Below are 22,605 nucleotides of genomic sequence, written 5' to 3'. Positions count from 1 at the left end.
TCAAAGGTGCCGGACGCCTTATCTGACCCTCTTAAGCGAAAAGCTGCTATAGACCAAATTACTGGACATGAATTAGTACATAGCGTGAAGCCCATCAATGACAAGTGGTATATTAATATGGACAAGTCTGCTACGGAGGAGTTCTGCTCGTCAATCCAGAACTTAATCTCCGGTACTACAACAAAAGTGGTTTCCAAGCGGTTTTTTGGTATATCACGTAATATTCCTACCGACGTTGACATTACGGTACTCGGAAGCCAACACGGTATCAAAGATGATAAGAGATTGGGCCTATCTAAGTCTGTGAAAATCGAGTTTTTGGATTCTTTTGCGCAATCTACGTTTTTCAAGCATGGCCTCAGAGTAGGCTATGAAATTTTTCCTGTTTATGAGTTTAAGGACCTACCCAAATGCTGTTTTAAATGCCGATCACTAGACCATCTACAGTACTTCTGTCCCAGCGTTCTCCTGAAATGTGCTCGTTGTGGAGGGCCACACATATCAACAAAAGATGAGCCATGCATTGCTGATCCCAATTGCGCCAATTGCTGCAAAAAACACCCTTCCTATATCTTTTCCTGCCCCGTTATTAAGAATCGAATAAAGTGCAAATCCACCTTTCAACCATGAGTGCATCAATCTCAGTTATTTCGTTCTTTATAAATGGCACCAAAGATAAGGATTTTTTTATGAGTTGTACTGTTCCTACGATTTGGTATGCCTCTAGGAGCATCTTCTCACTGCTTGAAGTTTGAATTTTTTGCGTCGAAGTCAGCATCATACTGCGTTCCTGAGTCCAGCAAAAGCTACTGGCGGTCGCCTTTCCGGCGGACTAGCCTGTGTCATTAAACGGGACATTCATCTACCCTCCCCAGTACTCTTCTACTCCGACGAATTGTTTTTGGCTGTGCTTGTCGGCAGAATTGTATTTATAAACTCTTATCTCCCATATGAAGGATACTCGATCAGATCCTTAACTAAATTCGGAAAGGCGTGTGGTCTGCTTAAGAATCTTGTGAATCAGGTACTGTTAAACTCTCTACAGTATATAATAATTGGGGACCTAAATACTGATATTAATCGATCTTCTGTGAGAAGTGAATTGCTTGTGAGAAGTGAATTGCTTGTGAGAAGTGAATTGCTTTTTGAGTGTCTTCCTTCGTACCAGGTTGTGCCCAAATCCCACAATTTTTCATATGTTCATCATTCTGGAAGCACAAGTGATATTGACCATATTATTTGCTCGCCTGGTATTATCTCTTCTGCTTCTATTCATGTTAACGAGCAAGATACTGACCACATGCCAATTTCAGCGACATTTACAATGGATATTGATCTATCGGAAACCAATTGCTCGCGAGAAAAATCGAAGCGGTTTGAAAAAAGTAATTGGAGCAAAGCCAATATACCGCACTACATCTCTACCTTGACAACCCTTCTTTCTACCATACGTGTTCCATATCATCTTCTTCAGCGCCAGGTACATACGAATGGTAAAGCCGATATTGACTGTTATTATAACCAACTTGTGATGTGTATGAAAAGGGCAGAAAAAGCTAACGTACCTCGACAACGTATTCATAAAGGAACACAAAAACCTATCTGGTCAATGGACCCTTGTTTAAAGTCGATAAAAAATAAAGCAAAATTATGGCTCCAGATATGGAATGAATGTGGTCGGCCAAGTTCTGGGTGTGTCGCTGATATCAAGCGTAAAACTAAAACCAATTATAAATGTTATCTGAGGTCGGCACGTTACTGCGGTATGGATTTCCCTGTAAGTAGGGAGGATTGGCGAAAAGTGATCAATCCTGATAAGATAAATGATGAAACTATGACAAGTAATTGCCTTCCACCTTCAGCTTGGTATAAACATTATTCTTCGATTTTTTCAGTGATTAATTATTCAGTACATTCTGTATATACTCGCCTTCTTACCCCTCCCCCTATTTAGTTCAACGTTTTCGCAACGCCATATAGTGCCCATATCTTTTTCTTCCGTAATTAATGCTGTTAAAAGTTTAAAATCTGATTCAAAAGTTTAAAATAGATAAGGATGGTATTTCTAAGATGCATATGCCGATTGAATGCACCCCCATTATATCTCACTTTCAGCTTCTTTTTCAAATGTGTCTATGTACTTCATACGTACCTGAGAGTTTTCTGTGTGGCACTGTTTTGTCAATTTTAAAAAGGAGAAATTCACCGACAGATTGTTCTTGCTATCGACCTATTACTGTATCTTGTAATATTAGTAAGGTTTTTGAGTATATCCTTCTACCATTTTTGACTAGTAATATTATTGAGGATGAGAACCAATTTGGTTTTCGGAGTGGGGTGGGTTGTCAGCATGCGCATAAGATTCTGTCTTCTCTATTGGCTGATAATTCTTCCAAGGGAAATGGTCTTTATATTTGTGCTTTGGATCTTTCGAAAGCGTTTGATAGCGTGGTCCATAGTCAGCTCATTTTTTCCTTGTATAATTCTGGGGTCAATCTCTCTGTTATATTGCTTCTTAGGTTTTGGTATTCAAATTCGTTTCTTCAATTAAGATCTGCACCAGACACTATTATAAGAATGCGAAGGGGAGTTAGGCAGGGTGGTGTTCTGTCCCCTACGCTTTTTAAGATTTGTATTTCTAGTGTGCTGGCTAAGATTTCAGGTACATACCTTTCTGGTCTTGCGGATGTTTCTTATCTTGCGTATGCTGACGACTTGCTTCTGATTAGCCGTTCCAAAAAGGGTCTTTCCACAATGGTCTCTATAGTTTCTGATGCTTTCTCTGATATTGGCCTTTCAATTAATATAGATAAATGTGAGTTTCTTCCCTATAACTGTACTACTGCTACTCCCCTTCACTGTAATAACTTCACTATCCCTCTTGTTGATTGTATTCGTTGGCTTGGTATCTCTATTACTAACAATCTTTTGAGCTTACGTCAGCGTACTGTTTGTGATATAAGTAAAAAGATTCAGATTGGTTATGCAAAAATTGTTGCAAATAGAGGGAAGTATAATAGACGTGCAATGGCTAAGCTTTATTCTACTTTCTGTGATCATTCTGTCCTTTATGCTTCCGGTCTTTTCCCCTTCTTAATAATGGTAATTTAAAAAGAATTCGGATAAATTATTTCAAATTTTGCAAATTTCCTCTGTATCTTAAACCTTGGACAAAAAACCGGACTCTTGTTAAAAAAATTTCAGTTCCTGATATAACTTTAAAGTTGGAGATTCTTCACAGACAACTCTCCAGTACAGCTTCTGCGCGCCTATCCCCTTTGTGTGTATTATTTAATTTGTTGTATTAGCCTAACGTAAAAAATTTATATTGTTATTACTTTTCATTTTTTGTATGTTTTGCTTTTTTTGTGTGTATTTAATTGTTTGTACTCCACATTTTAATACTTTTATAGTGTTGTTGTGGGTAAGAAATAAATTATGATTATTATTATTCCATATCCAGTTTCTTGTACCAAAAAATGATTCAATATAAGGACGCTCAATATTTGGAACAGAACAATTGCTGCCTCATACACCGGGCTATCTTTTGTAACCGAACAACCTGCAACTGCTCAGCTAAAAGAATTGCTAATTATTTCTTATTTGTTAGTTCAAAGTAATCGTCTACTAATCAAATTTTTATTCTTTCTCCCTACCTGAAATTCTTAATACTCCTTCATTTTAGTATTTAGTTCGTCTTAATTACGTACAACTGAAATTGTCTCAAAAGGCGATAACTACATCTTTAGGGAAACATATTTTTCAGCTCTGTTTGACGATAAAATTTGCCCACAATTAGTTAATCAGATAAGTTTGTAACAGCTAGTTTATGCGTTTAGTGTCCAAATTTCGGGAGATTTACCTCTCTAACTTATTACGTGTAGAATTACACTTACAACGAGGACGCGAGGAGGCTGTGACTCTGAGGCACTAAAAGAAGAGGCACCTCTAAAGACTGATTCAATGCTTTTCACTGCGCTAAATTGACTCATGCTTACATCTTGCTGTTCAAGATCACTATCGTCAACCACAGATTCTTCTGGGGTTTTCTGCGAGCCACCTGGCCGAAGCTATTTCGGAATGTCAAACAGGGTCGTCTTTTGCATTTTCTTTGGCTTGATCTTCACCTCAGTTCTGTTTTTCAGTTCTTCAGAATGATGCTTTTGCTAGTGGGTAGCTTGATAATATGGGTTGAATTCAAAATATCTCATCTTTCTTTCTTTCCTTGCAAACTTCACAAACAAGCTTCGTCCAAGTTCTGGCTTTTTCCTTGTCCTCAATACATATTCTCTTATCGAAGCACGACACAATACAATACACCGAACTTTCGTATCTTATAGATACGATGTTGCACTAATTCAAAATCACACTTACCTTGACATTTTGGAACTTGATACAAATGGCAGTCTAATTTGAGCTTCCCTCGTTCACAAAAAACCAGTTTGGTTTCCTAGTGAAATAGCATTTTCTGTATTTCGACAACATTAAGAATTCACTTAGGGTTGTATATGGATTCGACCCTATTCTCTTTCGAATTGAGAACGAATATACTTAATGTAGTATTTACCGCGAGATCTTCGGCTCCATCGGGGTAAAATTCTAGTTAATTGACTTCTTGCTATCTCAGAAAGGGCTTAGGTTAGGAAAATTAAACTTTCAGGGATGAATCTGCAGACTAAAGTATGTACCGGGAAGGTATTTTGAACCAACCAACTCCACTCTCCCTACCTCTAGAGGGCCCTGACGTTTGATGACCTTTAAAAATATGTGTGTTATAAAAGTGAAACCTTGCAAAATAGATCCTCTGCTTAATTGAAGTACAGCAAAATTGTTTTCAGCTTTATAGCTTTGCTCAATTCCATTTTATAAGGTTTTAAAGATATGCAAATACATTTCCTAAATTTTGAAAAAAACAAACAAACATTGATATGGCTCAAAATTCTACTCAAATAACAAGAATTGCCTTTTCAGAACTAAAGGCAGAGAAAAAGCAACTAGTAACTGAAAATTAAGGTAAAATGTTGTTCTGTCAAAATTTCAATAGGTATAGACCTGTCATGTAGACAAATTTCAGGGTACTCTAGAGGGAGAAGGAGGGGAGGTGGGTACTTTAAAATACCTTCCCGGGACATAGTTTAGCCTGTAGACCCATCCCTGAAAGTTTCATTTTCTAATCTAAACCCTTCCCGAGATTACAAAAAGTCAATTAACTAGAATTTTACCCACCATCGGTTTCATCCCCGATGCTGTATTTCTGACATTCCGAATTGCTGCAATTTCTGGTCAGCTGCTTTTTTACGTATAAACAGAGATGTTGTCGGGCAATTCCCTATCGGGAATTGCCCGACTAATTATGTGTTTGTTGGCGCTATGTATGTTTTATTATATTCTTCCCCGATGAAAGTTGACAGAATTAGCTTCATTCTGTGTTTGCTAGTGGTGGTCTGTGCGAACAGACCCGTATACTTTCGAGTGTTGTCCAACAAAAACTGACAAGCTTTTTTTTCTTATATGCTTTAAAGGATTTGCTTTAATCTGTGTTTGTTAGCGCTCTGTTCCAACAAACTAGTAAAATTTTGAGCATTGTCCAACTAAAGTTGACAAACTTTTGTTTCTTATATGCTGTAAAAAATTTGCTTTAATCTGTCTTTGTTGGCGCTCTGTCCCGACAGACAAATAAACTTTCGAGCACTGCCTGATGAAAGTTTACAGAACTAGCTTTTTTATGTGTTCGTTGGTGCTCTCTGCCGATGGACTAGTAAACTTTCGAGCGTTGCCCGACGAAAGCTTACAGAATTAGCATTTTTTACGTGTTTGTTGGTGCTCTGTATCGACGGACGAGTAAACTTTCGAGCATTGCCTGACGAATGTCAGGCAATGCCGGCCCCACAGCCAATATATCTTAAGTGATAATTGAAAAATTCTCATAAGTGATAATAGATAATAGTGATAAATAGAAAAATTTACAGAAACATCGACTGAGTTTATCATTCGTTTTTTGTTGTTTTTTTTTTTGCACTTGGGATTGCTATAAAGAAATGGTATCAGATGTGCCTCTTAAACTTTAAAAGTTCTCTCAGTGCTACAGAAATTAGAGTTTATCCTTTGCTCCTTTCTAAGTGATGATGTTAGAAACTTGGCTTACGGCAAAAAAAGTCAACTTTTGAACTAACACAGATTATTTTTTTTTGACGGCAGTCGATAGCTCTTGATGAGCTGATCATAGTATATGTCATTCATTTTTTGGTAGACAATTTTCTTCATGAGATGTACCAGTTTGAAAGTTTGAAAGGGGTAACTTCATTATTAAGGTACACACTGAAACCAAAAATAGGCCAATACCAATTGAGAGACATATACGGAAGTTTTAAGCAACAGTCTGCTGATAGTTCATAATTATCTTGGCAATGAGTTTGCTTAGTTGGTGTATCTATTATTTGTTGCCGGTGTATTTGATTGTAAGACCATGTTGGTTCCAGTGGTAAGACATGTAGGGGACTTGTTTATTTTATGATCCTTACAGATTAACAACTTCAGTGTTTAATCGAAACGAGGAAACAAAACCAAAGTGTTGCTCTCGCAACACTTTGCTTGGCGAAGCTGAACAAACGTTGCCGTAGCACCTCACGTTGCCCATACAACGTAGATCTAATTTCATCTGATTTTATCCCTTTCAATTTTTGTGCTGGTTTTGCAATGAAAGTCGTTTATCCGAGCCTTATATGAGCCTTGGAAAGTCTAATTTCCTATTCAAATATTCAAACAAATTATACGTAAACTACTTATTTTCTACTTATATTTGAATTTCGTTTCTACTTCCAATCTACATACTTCTGCCTACTTCTTTCTGTACAATGCCAAGTGGAAACACTAGCTTCAAACAGAAGGATTGGGAAGTAAAATTTCTGTCAGTAGAACTACAACAAAAACGGAACTGCAACTGTTGGATAGGATTAGGGATCCATGATTAAAAGTGAACTTCCTACTGGTATCAGCAGTAGCATGGATGCATAGCCCTTCGTTCCATCCATTTTCTCCTTTAAGCATTCTCAGAAACTTCCAACTTCAAGCCCAAATCTATTTTTGAGATACACCTTTCGGACAATCGGCAGGATAAACATCATTATTCTGCAGGAGAATTTTTCCATGCGCAGATTATCACCAGAATAAATTTTCCATGGGGAAATTTTCAGTAGGAAAGACTTTTCGTTGAGGGAGAGGGGACGACCTATGAAAAATTTCTTTTAGGGTGTGGGGTTTTTGGCATAGCTTGAAAGAACGATCAGAAATAAAATATATAACTTATTTTTTCAACTGAAAGTGTCCTAAGGATATTTATTCAAAGCGAAAAGGTCCGCAAGAAAGGAGGAATTGGCAGGGAGGATAGAGCCGTCTGGGGGTTAATCTCCCTAGGATAGTAAAGATTTTACTCGGGAGGGACCTTCTATGGAGGAATTTTATGCGGGGGAGGAGAAAATTTTTCCATGCAGAGTTGAATATTTCCCGGGAAATAAGCTTACTCTACGTTAATCCGATTTTGGTCTATAAGGTTTAGTCCGTTAAAAAGCAATATTTATGCTTAATAAAGTTCAGCCTTTTTTAAACCAACATTTCCACTTAATATATTTTACTCGAAAATAAGACGATATCCGCTTTTAACTTAAAGCCAATTGTCTCTTATGTTTATTCTTTTATTTGAGTGATATGATAAACATCATTCAAAATTACAAATTTTATAAGCAGACATTATAATATTTGTTATGTCTAAATCATAGAGGTGTTGGAAACGAATCTTGTCAAGCAAGTATTTTCGATTTAATCAGTAGAAACAGAGCGCATGCTCTAATTTCTAAGAAAACTTTATCTGAGGACTGAAAAGAAAAGTTAGTTTACAGGGAGAGGATTATTATTTTATTTTCCATTTCAGATGTATTTACAGCATGGAACTATCAGTGCAAGTGACCTAGAAGAATCAGCTTGAAGTGTCTTAACAGGATTAAATGAATTTAGTGACTTTCAGTGATGTCTGCAGTTGTTTCAAGCAAGTAAAAATGTGTTTGTGTGGCCTTTTATTCGAAAGGTGATTATTCTAATTATCCTGCTTTCCAAGGTAAAAGTAGCCATCTTTACAAACAAATATACTGAGACAAAACATTTAGCAACAGTGCTGATCGCTAGTTTTAAGAAATGTCAAGTTGTGCTCTCAGTCTATCCGACAACGCACTGGGAGTCGTCAAATAGTCACCTTCTTGTGTGCAGCAATATCACCAAACAGCAAAATGGATGCTATATCCAAATTAGGATCTGTAACCAGTTAATTGCGAGTGATTCGTTTCTATCTAATATTCTCCAAAGTGTTTATCCTCAACAACTTTAGGTGAAAATGATGCACAATTGTCATCAATGCCATTGATTGCTGCTTAGCAACAGCACTAATTGCTAGTTTATGTCTGACTCAGACAGAGCATCGATGATCACCAAATAGTCACTTTCTTCAGTGCAGCAGTGTCACCAAACAGCTAAGAAATGTACCATCAGAAAATTCTAATTTGTAATCAGTAAAATGTGAGTTGTCTTTTTTTAAGTGAAATTCTTCAAAGTGCTTACCCTCAACCAGTTTTAGCTAAAAATGATGATCAAAATGTCATCAATCCTGGCCAGCATATAGTAACAGCCTGACAAACCCAGTGGATACCTAACCATGGCATTCCACCCCACTCCCTACTAATACTAGTAAATAAAGCCCAGCCTCAATTAATTACATAGTAATATCCAACGGCGAGTTCTTGCTATTGGCATATGCCAACCTCAGGATTTAGTACAAGTTCAAGTACAAACACAGAGGACTGTGCAATTTCTAATGGATTAGCCAGGTCAATCGGAATTACCTCAAATCATGTCTTTGACCGCAAGGTAAGCTTCAGTTACTTTTTTTCTTGATTCTCAGGAGGAACAAAAACATGAGCTTACTGAATCCCCGTCTTTAAGAACCTGTCAGACAATAAAAACGAGCTCGAAATCTACTTTTTATTCATGGACTTTTCCAACTCTAATTTCGCGTCTAGTTCACCCGTTTGTACCCGTGCACGCATACTCCAATTTGGGCAGCATGTCCCACAAGCGTTGAGAGTCCTCTCACAACATCGGCCACACTCTCCGATAACTCCGCCGCAACATTCTCCACACTGCAAAGGAAAGAAATATTTATCAATAATTTCTAAATAAAAATCCTGTCCTAGATTTGAAACTGCTGTTTTTTAATTTGTTTATCTGACGCTTACCCTAATGAAATTTACCGAAGTAAGGTTTTAAATATGATACTTTAGAAACAAATTTGGGCTATATATTTGGATATTAGGGGGGATTAAAGTATAGTGGGTCCGCATGCTTAATATATTAGGTACAACTATTCATGATCTACATCAGGGCTTATTAAACTATGGGTCGCGACCCCATTTGAGGTCGCGTAGCAAAATTATGGGGTCGCAAGTGATAAAAATACAATTTAACAAAAAATGTTTTTTAACTTGTAAAATTATTGTTATAAAGAAAAATAACAATCATCGTAGATAAATATATAATAAAATCTTCTGGTTCGGAAAGACTGTTTATTCCAGCATTTCTATTCCGATCATTATAATATCTTGTATAAACTTACTATGAATTAAAAGATGTTATAGAAACTTATAAAAAATGTAGATTTATTTTTGTCAATCTATTAAAACCGAAATAATCCTAATAAATATTATCAACAAAATTTCTAAGTGTTATTTCGAAGAAACTATGTAAACATTTCGTGTTATTTTCATTGAGCCATTGTATGATTGTGAACGAAGTGCATGTTATTCCGAATTAGTCAGTTTAACCCTTTCGTGACCGACGGGACCTTACAGTCCCGGCATATAAAAATCGTTTGGGTGCTTCATAATTGATTGATAGCACCAGAATTGAACGATGTGCTTCAGAATGCTGTTAAGGTCATAAATTTTAGTAAGAGCCATGCCCTTAACAGTCGTTTATTTTCAAATCTCTGTAAGGATACGGATTCCAACTACACAACTTTGTTATTACATGCATAAGTAAGATAGTTGTCAAGAGGTCAAAGTTTAAAAAGATTATTGTTATTAAAGGACGAGATCGAAATATTTTTAATTGAACGAAAATGTGAATTTGCTGGGTTTTTTTAAAATGACTTGTGGCTATCCAAGCTGTGTTATTTGTCAGATATTTTTGCGAAGTTATACGATCTTAACTTGTCTCTTCAAGGAAAAAATTGCGATATATGTACTTCAAACGATAAAATTGAAAGTTTTATTAAAAAGATCAGCATTTGGAAAAGTTGGGTCGAAAAAATTCGTTCGAAATGTTTTCCAGTGTTGACAATTTTGTAATTGAGAAAATTCATCGTAAAACTTTTATTGCAAAAACCATTGTAGATCCCTTAAAAGCGCTAGAAATACAGTTCCGGACATATCTTATATTAAATATTGATTTACAAAAATAGTTTGGACTCAAAAGTTGTTTTGGATTGACTTAAGTGAGATTGATCATCTGCCACTTAAAGCTCAAGAGGAATTTGCTGAGCTTTCGCGTGACTCAAACTTAAAACTACAATTTATAAAAAAACCCTTGATTGAATTCTGGATTGGCACTAGATCTTAATTTCCCAAAATCGCCGATATGGTGTTAACTGTACTTCTGCCATTCAACACCACATATTCATGTGAAGTTACTTTCTCAGCTTTAAATCACATTAAATCCCAATATCGTTCAGCGATAAAAAATGTTGAAGAGGTCTTACGTCCAGCAGTTTCAAACATTACACCAAGATTTGATCTGCTATGCAATAAAAAACAAGACACATCCATCTCATTGGATGTGGAGATACTCTGATCTCCTCCAAATTTATAATGGTGTACCCCAGGGAACCCTCTTAGGCCAAAGTTGATTTCTTACCATAATTAACAGTCTTGGTGTCGTTTTCCCGGATAGATAGAAATTCGATGACGTTTTAACTGTCTTAGAAACATCTTTCAAAAATCTAAAAAGTAACCCAATGGACATCTTGGATTCAATATCAGATGAAGTTGATGCTAGTGATATGAGAGTCAACCCTTTAAAGTCAACAGCTTTAACAATTAGTTTCCTAAGAACTCCCCCTTCTTTCTCCTGTCCTATCCCGCCTTAAATGTCTGTTAATACTATGACATTACTGGGTATTACCATCTCAAGTGACGTAAAATGGGAATGCCACGTTAATGATTTCTTAAAAGTACAGATACTGCATTTTCTTTCCTAAAACTCCTTAACAAATTTAAATGTCCTAAATCACATCGTTTGAGGATTTTTCTACTACCCTCGAATACGCTTGTCCTGTTTGGCATCCTGGCATCTTCAATGAATTGTCGGACATAGAGGCAGTTCAAAAAAGGTGCCTAAGAATTATCTTCAATGAGGGTAAAGTGCCTTACATTTCCCTTCTTCGAACAGCAAATCTAGCCACCCTTAAGAGAAGGAGAGCACAAATTTCCTTGAGTTTTGCCCCACGATGCCGTGCATAACCTTCGCACTACTTCTGTTGTCCCTAGTGATCATTACCCCCCTCCAACTCGCCCCAATCGTTTTGATACAAGAAAAATCCCCCTTCTTGTCCAAATAAGAGTTTTCACTGAAAGATATAGAACAATTACCTCAGCACAGCAGCCCTTCTTGGGGACCACCTCAGCAGAGTAGCCCTTCTTGTGGACCGACTCGATGAGATCTGGTCTTTCCGGGAGCTGGTTTTTCATTGACATTGCCGGTGCTGGTTCTAAAAGTAAAGTAATAGCAATAACAAAACAACTAATGCCAAATAAACAAATCATAAACACATTTACCCAACATATATTTCACGATATTATTTATAAACTTTTCAGCCCTACTTCCCAAAAAAATTAGAATTTTTACCAAAACTAAATTAGGTTGTGCAAACAAACAAGCCAACGAATATTTTGTTTATTATTACCCCAAAATTATGGTAGATAAATAGATAATGACCATATCATTGTATATTAATTTGTCTACCATAGCTAGAAATTATAGGTTTTCCCATTAATTGTTTTTTTTTTTATCCAATTCTAAAGAAAAAAAAAATAGTCTGGTCTGCTCATTCAGAAAGTCTCAAAGAAGCCATAAACATCAAAGAATCTGCTCGTGTCTGCTGTAAATATGCATTTTACTGTTATAGGAAAACATTATTGGCTTTCAAAGAGGTTTCTTTGTCATTTTACATCAGCACCAACCAGATTCACACAAACAAACTGGTCAGATGAAAGCGTTATCTATACCCCCCCCCTCTATCATTACTCTTGAATTATATTGGCACCCTTGGTTCTAGCCCCCCCCCAAGATTTTTCTCTAGATCTGCCCCTGTTGTCAATGGCGACTATGTTTGACCATTGGCAGTTGCCATTGGGGTCAAAGCATTTTGATATCATTAGATTCCTTATTTTGTCCTCCATTTCAACTTAAAAGTTATTTCTAATGAGTAATTTTATTTTTTGAATGTTAAATTTTAAAAAGTCAACACTTCTAACAAAATTACTGAAAACATAGTCTACTACTTTTAACAAAAAGTGTTAAAAACCACTACTTTCACAGAAAGTATTCAAAATAACTATTTTGATAAAAAATTGTTAAAATAGGACTACTTTGATGAAAAAGTAAAAAATAGCACTACTTGGGTAGGGTAAAAAATCAGTATCTGATTGAACAAAATTATGTAAGACTAAAACCCTCACATCTTGATACCAAAGAGGTATTGAGAAGAATTGTATATATCAATTAGTAGCTAAGAATCTAAGCTATGCATCAATATAGTTATTGCCAAAATTATTCAAGATTAAGCACTTGAAATCATTAGTTCATTGACTTACATCTAAGAACCTCTTCAGAAATACCAATTATCCTATTTTGATGTATACATCTTTTCAGTGTTTCAGGTTTTTTCACATATTAACAGAAAGCTGGTTGTTTACTGATTCTAAAAATATAACTTGTATTGTTTGATATTTATTTTAAAATTCAAGAATATTAAATACAATTTTTTCTTTTCAATTGTTAGTCAAAACTGAGATGGTATTTTGAATTCATGACAACAAATTACTCCCACTAGGGTGAATCAAGTGGGTGGCTGGCTATGTCCACCTTACAGACAGTAAAATTGTATACATCTGTCCTGTAAACTGTAAATAGTACAAGTCCCTGAAGATGAAAGTTGAATTGAATTAACTAGCCAGGCTATAATAAAAAGAATGTAAAAATCCATATATGATAAAATATATTTATCAACAATCACAGGGAGAACAGCTATCTTTTTGATTTTCAGTAAAAATAGTTCTTAAAAATGCATTCTTCAATGGAAAGAATACATTTCATTTGGAGGGAAGGTAAGGATACCCAATCTAAAAAATAGAGAATGCAATTCTACTGAATTTTTTTAAGAAAAAAAAACCAGTAATCTAGCTATCCAAAAGATTTATAAAAATTGACCCCTTCCCCATTTTTGTAATATTTTAGTAAAGTGAAAAATGAGCCATAAACTACCATAAACCTAAAAGTTGCCCCAGCCCATTAGCAAATTAAACCTCGACTTTTTATGGGTAATTTAGGCTTAGGGAATTTGCCAAAATTCCTATACAAAACTCTTTTTATATGTCTTTGCTAACTAAATTTAATATGTGCAAATGTTCCAGGGGAAGTTTTTGACAGGGATGGGATTGTCTTGGGGTTTTTTAAGGGGGGGGGGGGACAGTTTTCAATAGTGGAATTCTCTGCTGGAGCAACTTTCCACTGGAGTTAAAGGGATTCCTAGAAATCTATCTGAATCCAGGGTAGATTTCGAACATGATTTTAGTAGTTTTAAATAAAAAAGTAGTTTAAACTCATAAATTAGTCATTTTCAAATAAAAATATGCTTAAGATAATTTTTCAGACAACATTTCCTGGGAGATTTCAGCAATGATGGGATTGTCTGGGAAGAGTTTTGGAACTTAAATCTTAAGAATTGTCTGTGAGTGAGGAGAATTTTTCATGAAGAGGAGCTGGATTTCTGGCACCAGTTGAAAAACGATATTAAATTAGATAAAAAAAAGAAGTGTTTTTCAGCTAAAACGAAGTGCAAAATGAAACTTAAATAAACAGTAAATATTTATGTATGAGAGGGGTTTTCTCCTCCTCAATACCTTGGTCTTTACATTAAAGTTGAGCTTTCCGATTCCTTAAGAACAACTTCTGCAACTAAACAGTAATTTAATTAGAATAAGAAGTTTTTTTTTAAGTTCTGAAGTACATTAGCATCAAGAGTAAGGTATTGAGGAGGGGGCAACCCCCTAAATATGTGATAATTTGTGTTGCATTTATTGGAGGTTGCTTTGGACCTAGGTTGCAGCTGTTGCTACAACTATGATTAGGCTAATTTTTCTGCAATGTGTTAGGTTAATAATAACTTTGCATTGAATTAGTAATGCATTGGCCCAACTACCTATAGCGACCCTGCTTGGAGGAAATCTTTTTAACTTGAGTGATTTTGCCCACCAACAATATTTTAAATCTAGCATCCATTAGCACCAAAAGCAACCAATTTACAAATACTTTAATACCCAGAACCCATAGCTCCCAACTTGAAAGGTAAATACAGATATATCTAAATTATCAATTCATAAGACTAAATATTAAGTTAGTTTACCTCTAATACAATGAATTTTATCCATTTCTTCATTAAATAGCAGTTTCAAAAAGTAGTGTAACTTAGGTTTTTAAAATGCTGATAGCCTGGACATACACAAAAGCAGTGTAGTTTCATGTCAACTCTTAGGCTGTACTAGTGATTGTACTTTCACAAAGAGTCATTATATCAAGTTACAGGAGGGAGGGACTAGGTTCTCTGGGTGATAGTATTTGACATTTTTTTTTTATAAAGAGTTATAATGTGGTAATTGTTATTTGACACTTGAATAAGACAGAAGCAAAAGGTTTAGAAAATGTTTTGAGATCTTGGGCAATGGAATTTGGCTCTTTTATTGTAAATTATAAGATAAATTAAATATGAAATTTCCAACATAGGAAAGCAGTAGTGGTTTTAGGCCTCATAACCTGGGGGGGGGGAGGGGGTAGGTATACAATAAGAATGTAAAATAAACTTTAATGTTAGACTTTAGAAGAACTTGGGACATTTGCCCCTCCCTCATTTCTGCCCAGGAAAAGAACTGCTGCTGGAGAAAAGCCTAGGGTTTTTAAACAGACAACTCTATAGCATTGTCTATAGTAAAGACCATAAGGCTTCATTGTTTTATTATTTGCTTTTGCCCGAGGCACTTCATAGGGAAGGGATAGTAGCAGAAACTTTAGAAGGGATCATTAGATTATAAATTGGAATTTCTATTACAGTTTTTAAGAGTCAAAAGTGATTAGAGGGTAACTAGCTACCCTGCCCCTTTTCACCCAAATGCTTCTGATAAAGTTTCAGATAGCCATTTTGTTAGACATAGTCCAAAGATGAAATGACAAAAAATTCCAGGGCTAATAAAACCCCCTAGAGCCCAGGTAGAGGTACTGTAAGCTATGCCTTGGGGCATATAAAGTTTTTATGGAAGGGTTTTCAAAATAATATATTTATATTTGAATTTATTCCTATGAGTTCATTTAGCTCAACAGCTTTCTTTGAAATATAAAAGAATGTTTGGTACTTTTATGATATACCCCCTATCTAACATTCTTCTATTATGGTTCTCTGATGCTCAATTTTAATGAAATATACCAAAAATATGAAATGACCTATTTTTGAAACAAATTTGGGCTATATTTGCAAATTAGGGGGTGGGGGTGAAGTATAGTGGTTTGCATGCCTAATGTGTTAGGCACAATTATTATGCGCACCCTGTAATAACAATTGTTTTCTAACTTCCAACTGTCCAAATAGTTTACCCCCAAGCCTCCTAATTTGGAAATATATAGCCCAAATTATATATTTCCCATCTATTTTGTCACTTCTCTGTGTCTTGTCTCGTGTTAAGCTGAAAGGAACTGGCAAAAAAGCTCTAGAATGCATCAATGAATGAACAAATTAAGCAGTAGAGGGATTGCTGTGCAATTACCAAAAGTTCATTATTTCTTCTGATTTGTTATTTCCATTGGTTTTAGTGAATTAATAGATAGAAAGAGTGTTTTAAAATTAGAGAAAGTGGCGTGGTTTGTAAAGAATGACCTGTCTTGACTGGAGTTCTGTTATATCAGCATTGAATAAATATTAAGTCATCATATCAATAGAGAGAAGTACTGCCAGGAAAATTTATCGAAAGGTGCAGAATATGTATACTTAGGAAAACTCAAATCCTGCCTAAAGTAGGCCTACCTTTGCCTGAATTACTGCTATTGTGAATTCTGTTTATATTGAATAATAAAATCCCAGGCTTGTATTTTGAACATAAAGATGCTTACCACTTTAGGAAAAATTTAAGAAAAGAAATTTAGACTAAGGAAACTTAAGTAACCATTAGATTGTTAAATCAATACACTCCATTTCACTATCCCTTACTCCTGTGTGCAGGTATATTGCAGTTAAAATAACTTGCCTTCATCTGTTTCTGATGAACTCAGAGACATAATACTGAAATAGTCTTCATCTAGAGACTGACTAGTCTGAAAATCTTCTGACTTTTTATCCTTCATTTTTACTTCGCCCACAGCTTTCTCTGGTGCTTGAGCAGATGCTTTGCCACATTGACCTCTTTTTGAATCGGCCATATCTATATAAAAAAAAAAAAAAACTACAAAAAGCAATTTTTTTATATTTGCATAAATCACATCAAGAATGAGCTTGTTTATAAAAACTGTCCTGACGATTTCAGTGGTTGTTGAATTATCATCTATTAGTTTATTAGTTAATTTATTAAAGTTTATAAATAATAAAACTTTAAATTATTAGTTTTATAAAAATTGCGAGTTTAAAATTTTTTGAATAATTTTTCTATCAACGTATCATTTTCTTAGCTAGTGAGTGACATAGAATACATCTTCGTTTTTAAGAAGTTACAATTTAGATTCATGAAAAGATTGAATATCCTTCACAAATCATTTGTTTAAATTACCACTTGATTCTTAGGAAAGAAACAACACATCTAATTCTTGGGTATCTTTGATAGACCTACGACCAAGATTATCTCTTTTCATATAGTATTTTTGTGCAATTTTCTAAGCTAATTGTCTTTTCCTTGCATAATTTATATTTGAAACACTAGCAGAACTAAGAAAAAAACATATATATCTTCATTAATTTGACAAATGATTAATTGAAATAAAATCCCCCCCCCCTTGCTAATTAAATGTATGCAGCTTAACTTAACCAGGGTTGTAGCAACAGCTAGCAACCTAGTAAGAGACAATCATGTCCTATAAAAAACTATAATACCCCATAGTCCCTCAAAATGGAGTAAGATTCTTTGGCATAAAATATATTTTGATATTTAACAAGTTACAATTTAAATCCATGATACGATTGATTATCCTTCATAATTAATTGTTTAAATTATCTTTTGTAATTAACAAAACTGATTTTTAAAACCTTACCTTAATTACCTTAATTCGCACTTCAGAGCGACAAGGTCGCTCTGAAACAAAATCAATAAATGAAATGGGTAAAATATTCATTATTTGGAAAGCTAATGATCACTTCAACAGTTGAATCACTATCAGATATCTGTTATGCCTTGAACAAAGTGCATTATTTAACCATTGAATTTTGTCTAAATTATCTTAACAGTTAAGCCTAATCACCGGCACACACTTAAAGATTGAGCATAATCTTAGAAAATGCTATCTAATTTCATACATGGGATCTCAAAGTTTGAACCATGTTTTTAAATTATAGCCATACTTTATCATGGATACATTTCAGTGTTTGTGTCAGGTCAGGGTTGTGAAGCAGAATAATTACACTTAAAATAGGATGGAATTAAGGGTGGCTTTTGTTTAAGTTTAAATGTTAAAAGAAGTTTTCATAGATTGTAGCCAGCCAAACCTACATAGCCCTGTAATGACCATCATCCAATCTCAACTACACAAAACCATCTTTATCACATCCACATAAGGAACCAAATGTCCATATTTATAAGATACATTTTAACAATAATATTTTCTCAGATTTGTCACTCCCCATGAGTATTGGGTTTGTCCTAGAAGAACTGCAAAATTTAACTTTGGATTAGTCTCAGTCAAACAAAAAACAAAGTGTAGTCAGACCAGTAATTTTACAAAATACGTTTTTCTACATATTACAAAACGGGAATGTTGATATTATAGCATTTCATTCAGAAGAGGGCAAAGACAAGAGTGTTATTTAATTGGTAATAGTTAATTATCTTCTGAAGGGAACACTATTAAACAAATAGCAATACCATTAAATTCTCCCATTGATACTTTATCCAAATGAGATATCTGCTACTCTAGTAAAATGACACCCTACTAGTACCAAATACAGCCTAAGACTCCATTCAGAACTTTAGGGATTTGGCTAGTTAGGTTTAGCTGACTGATCTAAGACAATTTTTTTTTCAACACTTGCCTTAGATTGCATGTATCTATGATTTAGTTGCTTAGTTTAAACTTGACAGCAACTGTCACCCCTAGATTTACAAAATTAATAATTTTTTAGTATGCTAAGGCATTGAATATAAATTCTTGCTCTCTTCCTAAAATTGCGTGGATTTTGTGAGCATGAATTTTGTGAATTGTGACATAACTTACACTTGTAGGTTTACTTATAGAAATAGCATGAGCACCTATATGGAGGGAGGAGGGGGTTCTATACCCCCCCCCCCGGCTGAATGAAGCTACCTTCAATTTTTATACTAATGTTTTGATATTTCTATTATACAGCATCAGAAGTGCAGATTAGACCAGGTAAGCCAACCCCCCCCCCCCCAAAAAAATGGCAAATATATCAGTTGATATTAGCCTATTGTCTTACTAATAAAGTGAACATAGCACTTGGTGCCTTTTTAGTGCTCTTTACAAATATAATAATTGCTTCTATTGCAAATTAAAATTCTAGCAATTTTTGAGCTCTTCAAAATGACAAACTTTCAATTAATGTATGACTTATCTGTTATTTTCAACAAAATGATACTACATTTTCTTAGTGCTGCTTTCTTGGTCATTTTTGACAAAATAATGCTATATTTTCTTAGAGCCAAAACTATTTATAATAATGTTAGGTTAGGTGCAAATTCTATTTGCAAAAGAAGCAATTATTATATTTGTAAAGAGCATAAAAAAGGCATTGAATGATAGGCTATTTTCACTTTATTGGTAAGTCAATAATATGAACAGTGATATATTTACCAAAATTCAGTTCATGGATACCCATAAGAAGTATGCTAGGCTATTTCCCTTTTACATTTGTTGTGACTGAACTGTTATATTTAATAAATAAGCATAAAATAAAAAGAAATGGGCTACTAGGCCTAATGGTCTACAACTAAATCTAAATAAATTTCACAAATGTCTAGACTTGTAAGACTTTAATTAAAAAGACTAGTGTAACCTAATTTGACATTTAATACATTCAGTGAAGGTTTACAGGAAGGGCTACTAAGAAGGAAACATGTTAGGAAATAAATTCTTACTTCATAAAATACAGAACAGTTGTGGCTAACACATTAAGAATACAGCACCAGTATAGCTTAGTTTACCCCCAACCCCCCTAATATGAAGATACATTCCAAATTATGGATTCTGTCACCCATAACGCTTGTTTTGTCACAACTGATTCATTTTATGGGTACATATGTTAAACCAAAAGAGATGTATTGCCAGAGGGCATGAAAAATATAAAATACAGGTTATATAACAGCATATTCAGGGGATTGGGGATAAAAAAATTGAGCTGCAGTCAAAGTGTGGTGGCTACAACTGTTCTGCATTTTATGAGGTAAGGATTGTTGTCTTAACCTAGGCTATTTCTTTCTCAATACCCCCTAATATAGATCTTTACCATGTATTCTTTAAAACTACAAAAAATTTATGGATAAAAAACCTCAGCCTTAAATTTTGGTGCCATAATATAGATAGCCTAAATCTACACAAAGTGAGCAGTAAAATTACAGCAGTTCATATAACTGACTTATCAATAAACATACTATTCAATGCCTTTTATTATGCTCTTTATGAATATAATAATTGCTTCTACCATAAATTCAAATTTAAGCACTTTTGGAGCTCTTAAAAATGTCACATTTTCAAAACATTCTGAGTTCATAGGGTATAACTGACTTGCCAATAAAGTGAACATAAGACTTGTCTTTTTTATCTTCTTTAAGAATATAGTAACTGCTTCTATCACAAATTCAAATTGAATCACTTTTTGAACTCTTAGAACTGATAAATTTTCAATTAAAATATGAGTTATCCCTTGCTCTCCACAAAATAATACTGCATTTTCTTAATAACATCTTTTCCATCATTTTTGAAAAAAAATAGGCCTAATGCTACAATATCTCAGCACTAAAAGGTAAAATTCTAGTTAATTGACTTCTTGCTATCTTGGGAAAGGTTTAGGTTAGGAAAATGAAACTTTCAGGGATGACTCTACAGAATAAAGTATATTCTGGGAAGGTATTTCCAAGCAACTACCTCCACTCCTTCCCCCTCTAGAGGGCCCTGACCTTTAAAAATATTTGTGTTATAAAAGTGAAACCTTGCAAAATTGATCTTCTGCTTAATTGAAGTACAACAAAATTGTTTTCAGCTTCATAACTTTGCTCAATTCCATTTTATAGGGTTTTAAAGATATGCGAATACATTTCCTAAATTTTGGAAAAAAAAACATTGATATGGCTCAGACTTCTCTTCAAATAACAGGAATTGCATTTTCAGAACTAAAGGCAGAGAAAAGGCATCTGAAAACTGAAAATTAAGGTAAAACGTTGTTTTGTCAAAATTTCAATAGACCTGTCATGGAGGTGAATTTCAGGGCCCTCTGGAGGGAGAAGTGAAGGTGGTTACTCAAAAATACCTTCTCGTGACAAACTTTAGCCTTTAGACCCGTCCCTGAAAGTTTGATTTTCCTAACTTAACCCCTTTCTGAGATAGCCAAAAGTCAATCAACTAGAATTTTACCAAAAATCAAAAGTGCAACAAACGCTGCGTTTAGGATTAGGTAAAAAACATAACAAATTTACCAGAAACCTAAATTCACACTAAAGGAACTATGGATTGCTCAGAACAAAGGGCATAGTGATTATTGTAAGGAAAAAAGCGGGAAAACCGTTACGGGATGCGTTCCACGTTGACTAATCATGATTAATGATAATAAGAGCGGGGCTTGGTGACGTTTTTTGGGATTAAATAAAAAAAACAGGTTTTTTTTAACTGAGAGTAAGGAGTGACATTAAAATTTAAAACGATCAGAAATTACTTCGTATATGAAAGGTGCTGCCTCATCAACGCCCCGCTCTTTACGCTAAAGTTAGACTCTTTCTCTCAACTCTACTTTTTAAAACAGTAAAAAACTTTAGCGTAAAAAGCGGGGCGTTGATGAGGAAGCAGCCCCTTTCATATACGAAGTAATTTCTGTTAAATGAATAAATAGTTGAAATTACTAAAAATACTTTAGCGTAAAGAGCGAAGTATTAGGAGGAGGTGAGCCCCTCATATACGTAATAATTTCTGTTCGTTTGAAGTTTTAATGCTGCTCCTTACTTCCAGTTGAAAAAAAACTGTTTCATATTTATTTTTTCATTGTTTTTTTTTAAAATAATGCTAGAAAATCCTGCGCTCCTTTCATGGAAATTTTCTTCCTCCATGACCAATTCCTCGATGGAAAGTTCCCCCGATGTATCCCCTCTTCTCAACCCTTCCCCAACCAAAAAATCCCCCTGAAAACGTCTGTACACTACCCAATAACCATTACTATATGTAAGCACTGGTCAAGGTTTGTAACTTGTAGCCACTCCCACGGTGACTGTGGCGGAGTAAGCAGTCCCCAAAGACATAGTTATAAGGTTTTTCGACTACGTTGAATCAAATGGCTATCTCAGAATTTTGATCCGTTGACTTTGGGAACTACGTGCCCTCCAATTTTTTTGCTCACTTAAAAAGGACACTAGAACTTTTGATTTCCGTTAGAATGAGCCCTCTTGGAACATTCTAGGACCACTGGGTCGATCAGATGACCCCTGAAAAAAAAACACGCATCCGTGAACTGCCTTCTGGCAAAAAATACAAAATTCCACATTTTTGTAGATAGGAACTTGAAACTTCTTCAATAGGGTTCTCTGATACGCTGAATCTGATATTGTGATTTTCGTTAAGATTCTTTGACTTTTAGGGGGTGTTTCCCCCCATTTTCTTAAATAAGGCAAATTTTTCAGGCTCTTAACTTTTGATGGGTAAGACTAAACTTGGTGAAACTTATATATTTAAAATCAGCATTAAAATGGAATTCTTTTGATGTAGCTATTGGTATCAAAATTTCATTTTTTAGAATTTATGTTACTATTGAGCCGGGTCGCTCCTTACTACAGTTCGTTAACACGAACTGTTTGATCAATCGTCATTAATTATGTTTCA

The 22,605-nt window shown here is 34.7% G+C and overlaps 1 protein-coding gene across 1 annotated transcript; it reads right to left on the bottom strand.

Annotated features, from left to right (window-relative positions):
- Positions 1–9,013: 9,013 nt before the first annotated feature.
- On the bottom strand, positions 9,014–21,334 carry LOC136040861 (uncharacterized). Its single transcript, XM_065725247.1, has 4 exons — positions 21,216–21,334; positions 16,611–16,784; positions 11,691–11,809; positions 9,014–9,185 (listed from the first exon to the last, which is right to left on the bottom strand). Exons 2-4 carry the CDS (start codon positions 16,780–16,782, stop codon positions 9,021–9,023), a joined length of 456 nt encoding a protein of 151 aa, XP_065581319.1. The 5' UTR covers positions 16,783–16,784; positions 21,216–21,334; the 3' UTR covers positions 9,014–9,020.
- Between the last annotated feature and the right edge of the window lie 1,271 nt (positions 21,335–22,605).

The sequence above is a fragment of the Artemia franciscana genome, chromosome 21 (genome assembly GCF_032884065.1).
Source record: "Artemia franciscana chromosome 21, ASM3288406v1, whole genome shotgun sequence".
Taxonomy (NCBI): Eukaryota; Metazoa; Arthropoda; class Branchiopoda; order Anostraca; family Artemiidae; genus Artemia; species Artemia franciscana.
The sequence above is the reverse complement of the archived record's forward strand: the minus strand, read 5'-3'. Positions and strand labels throughout refer to the sequence as shown.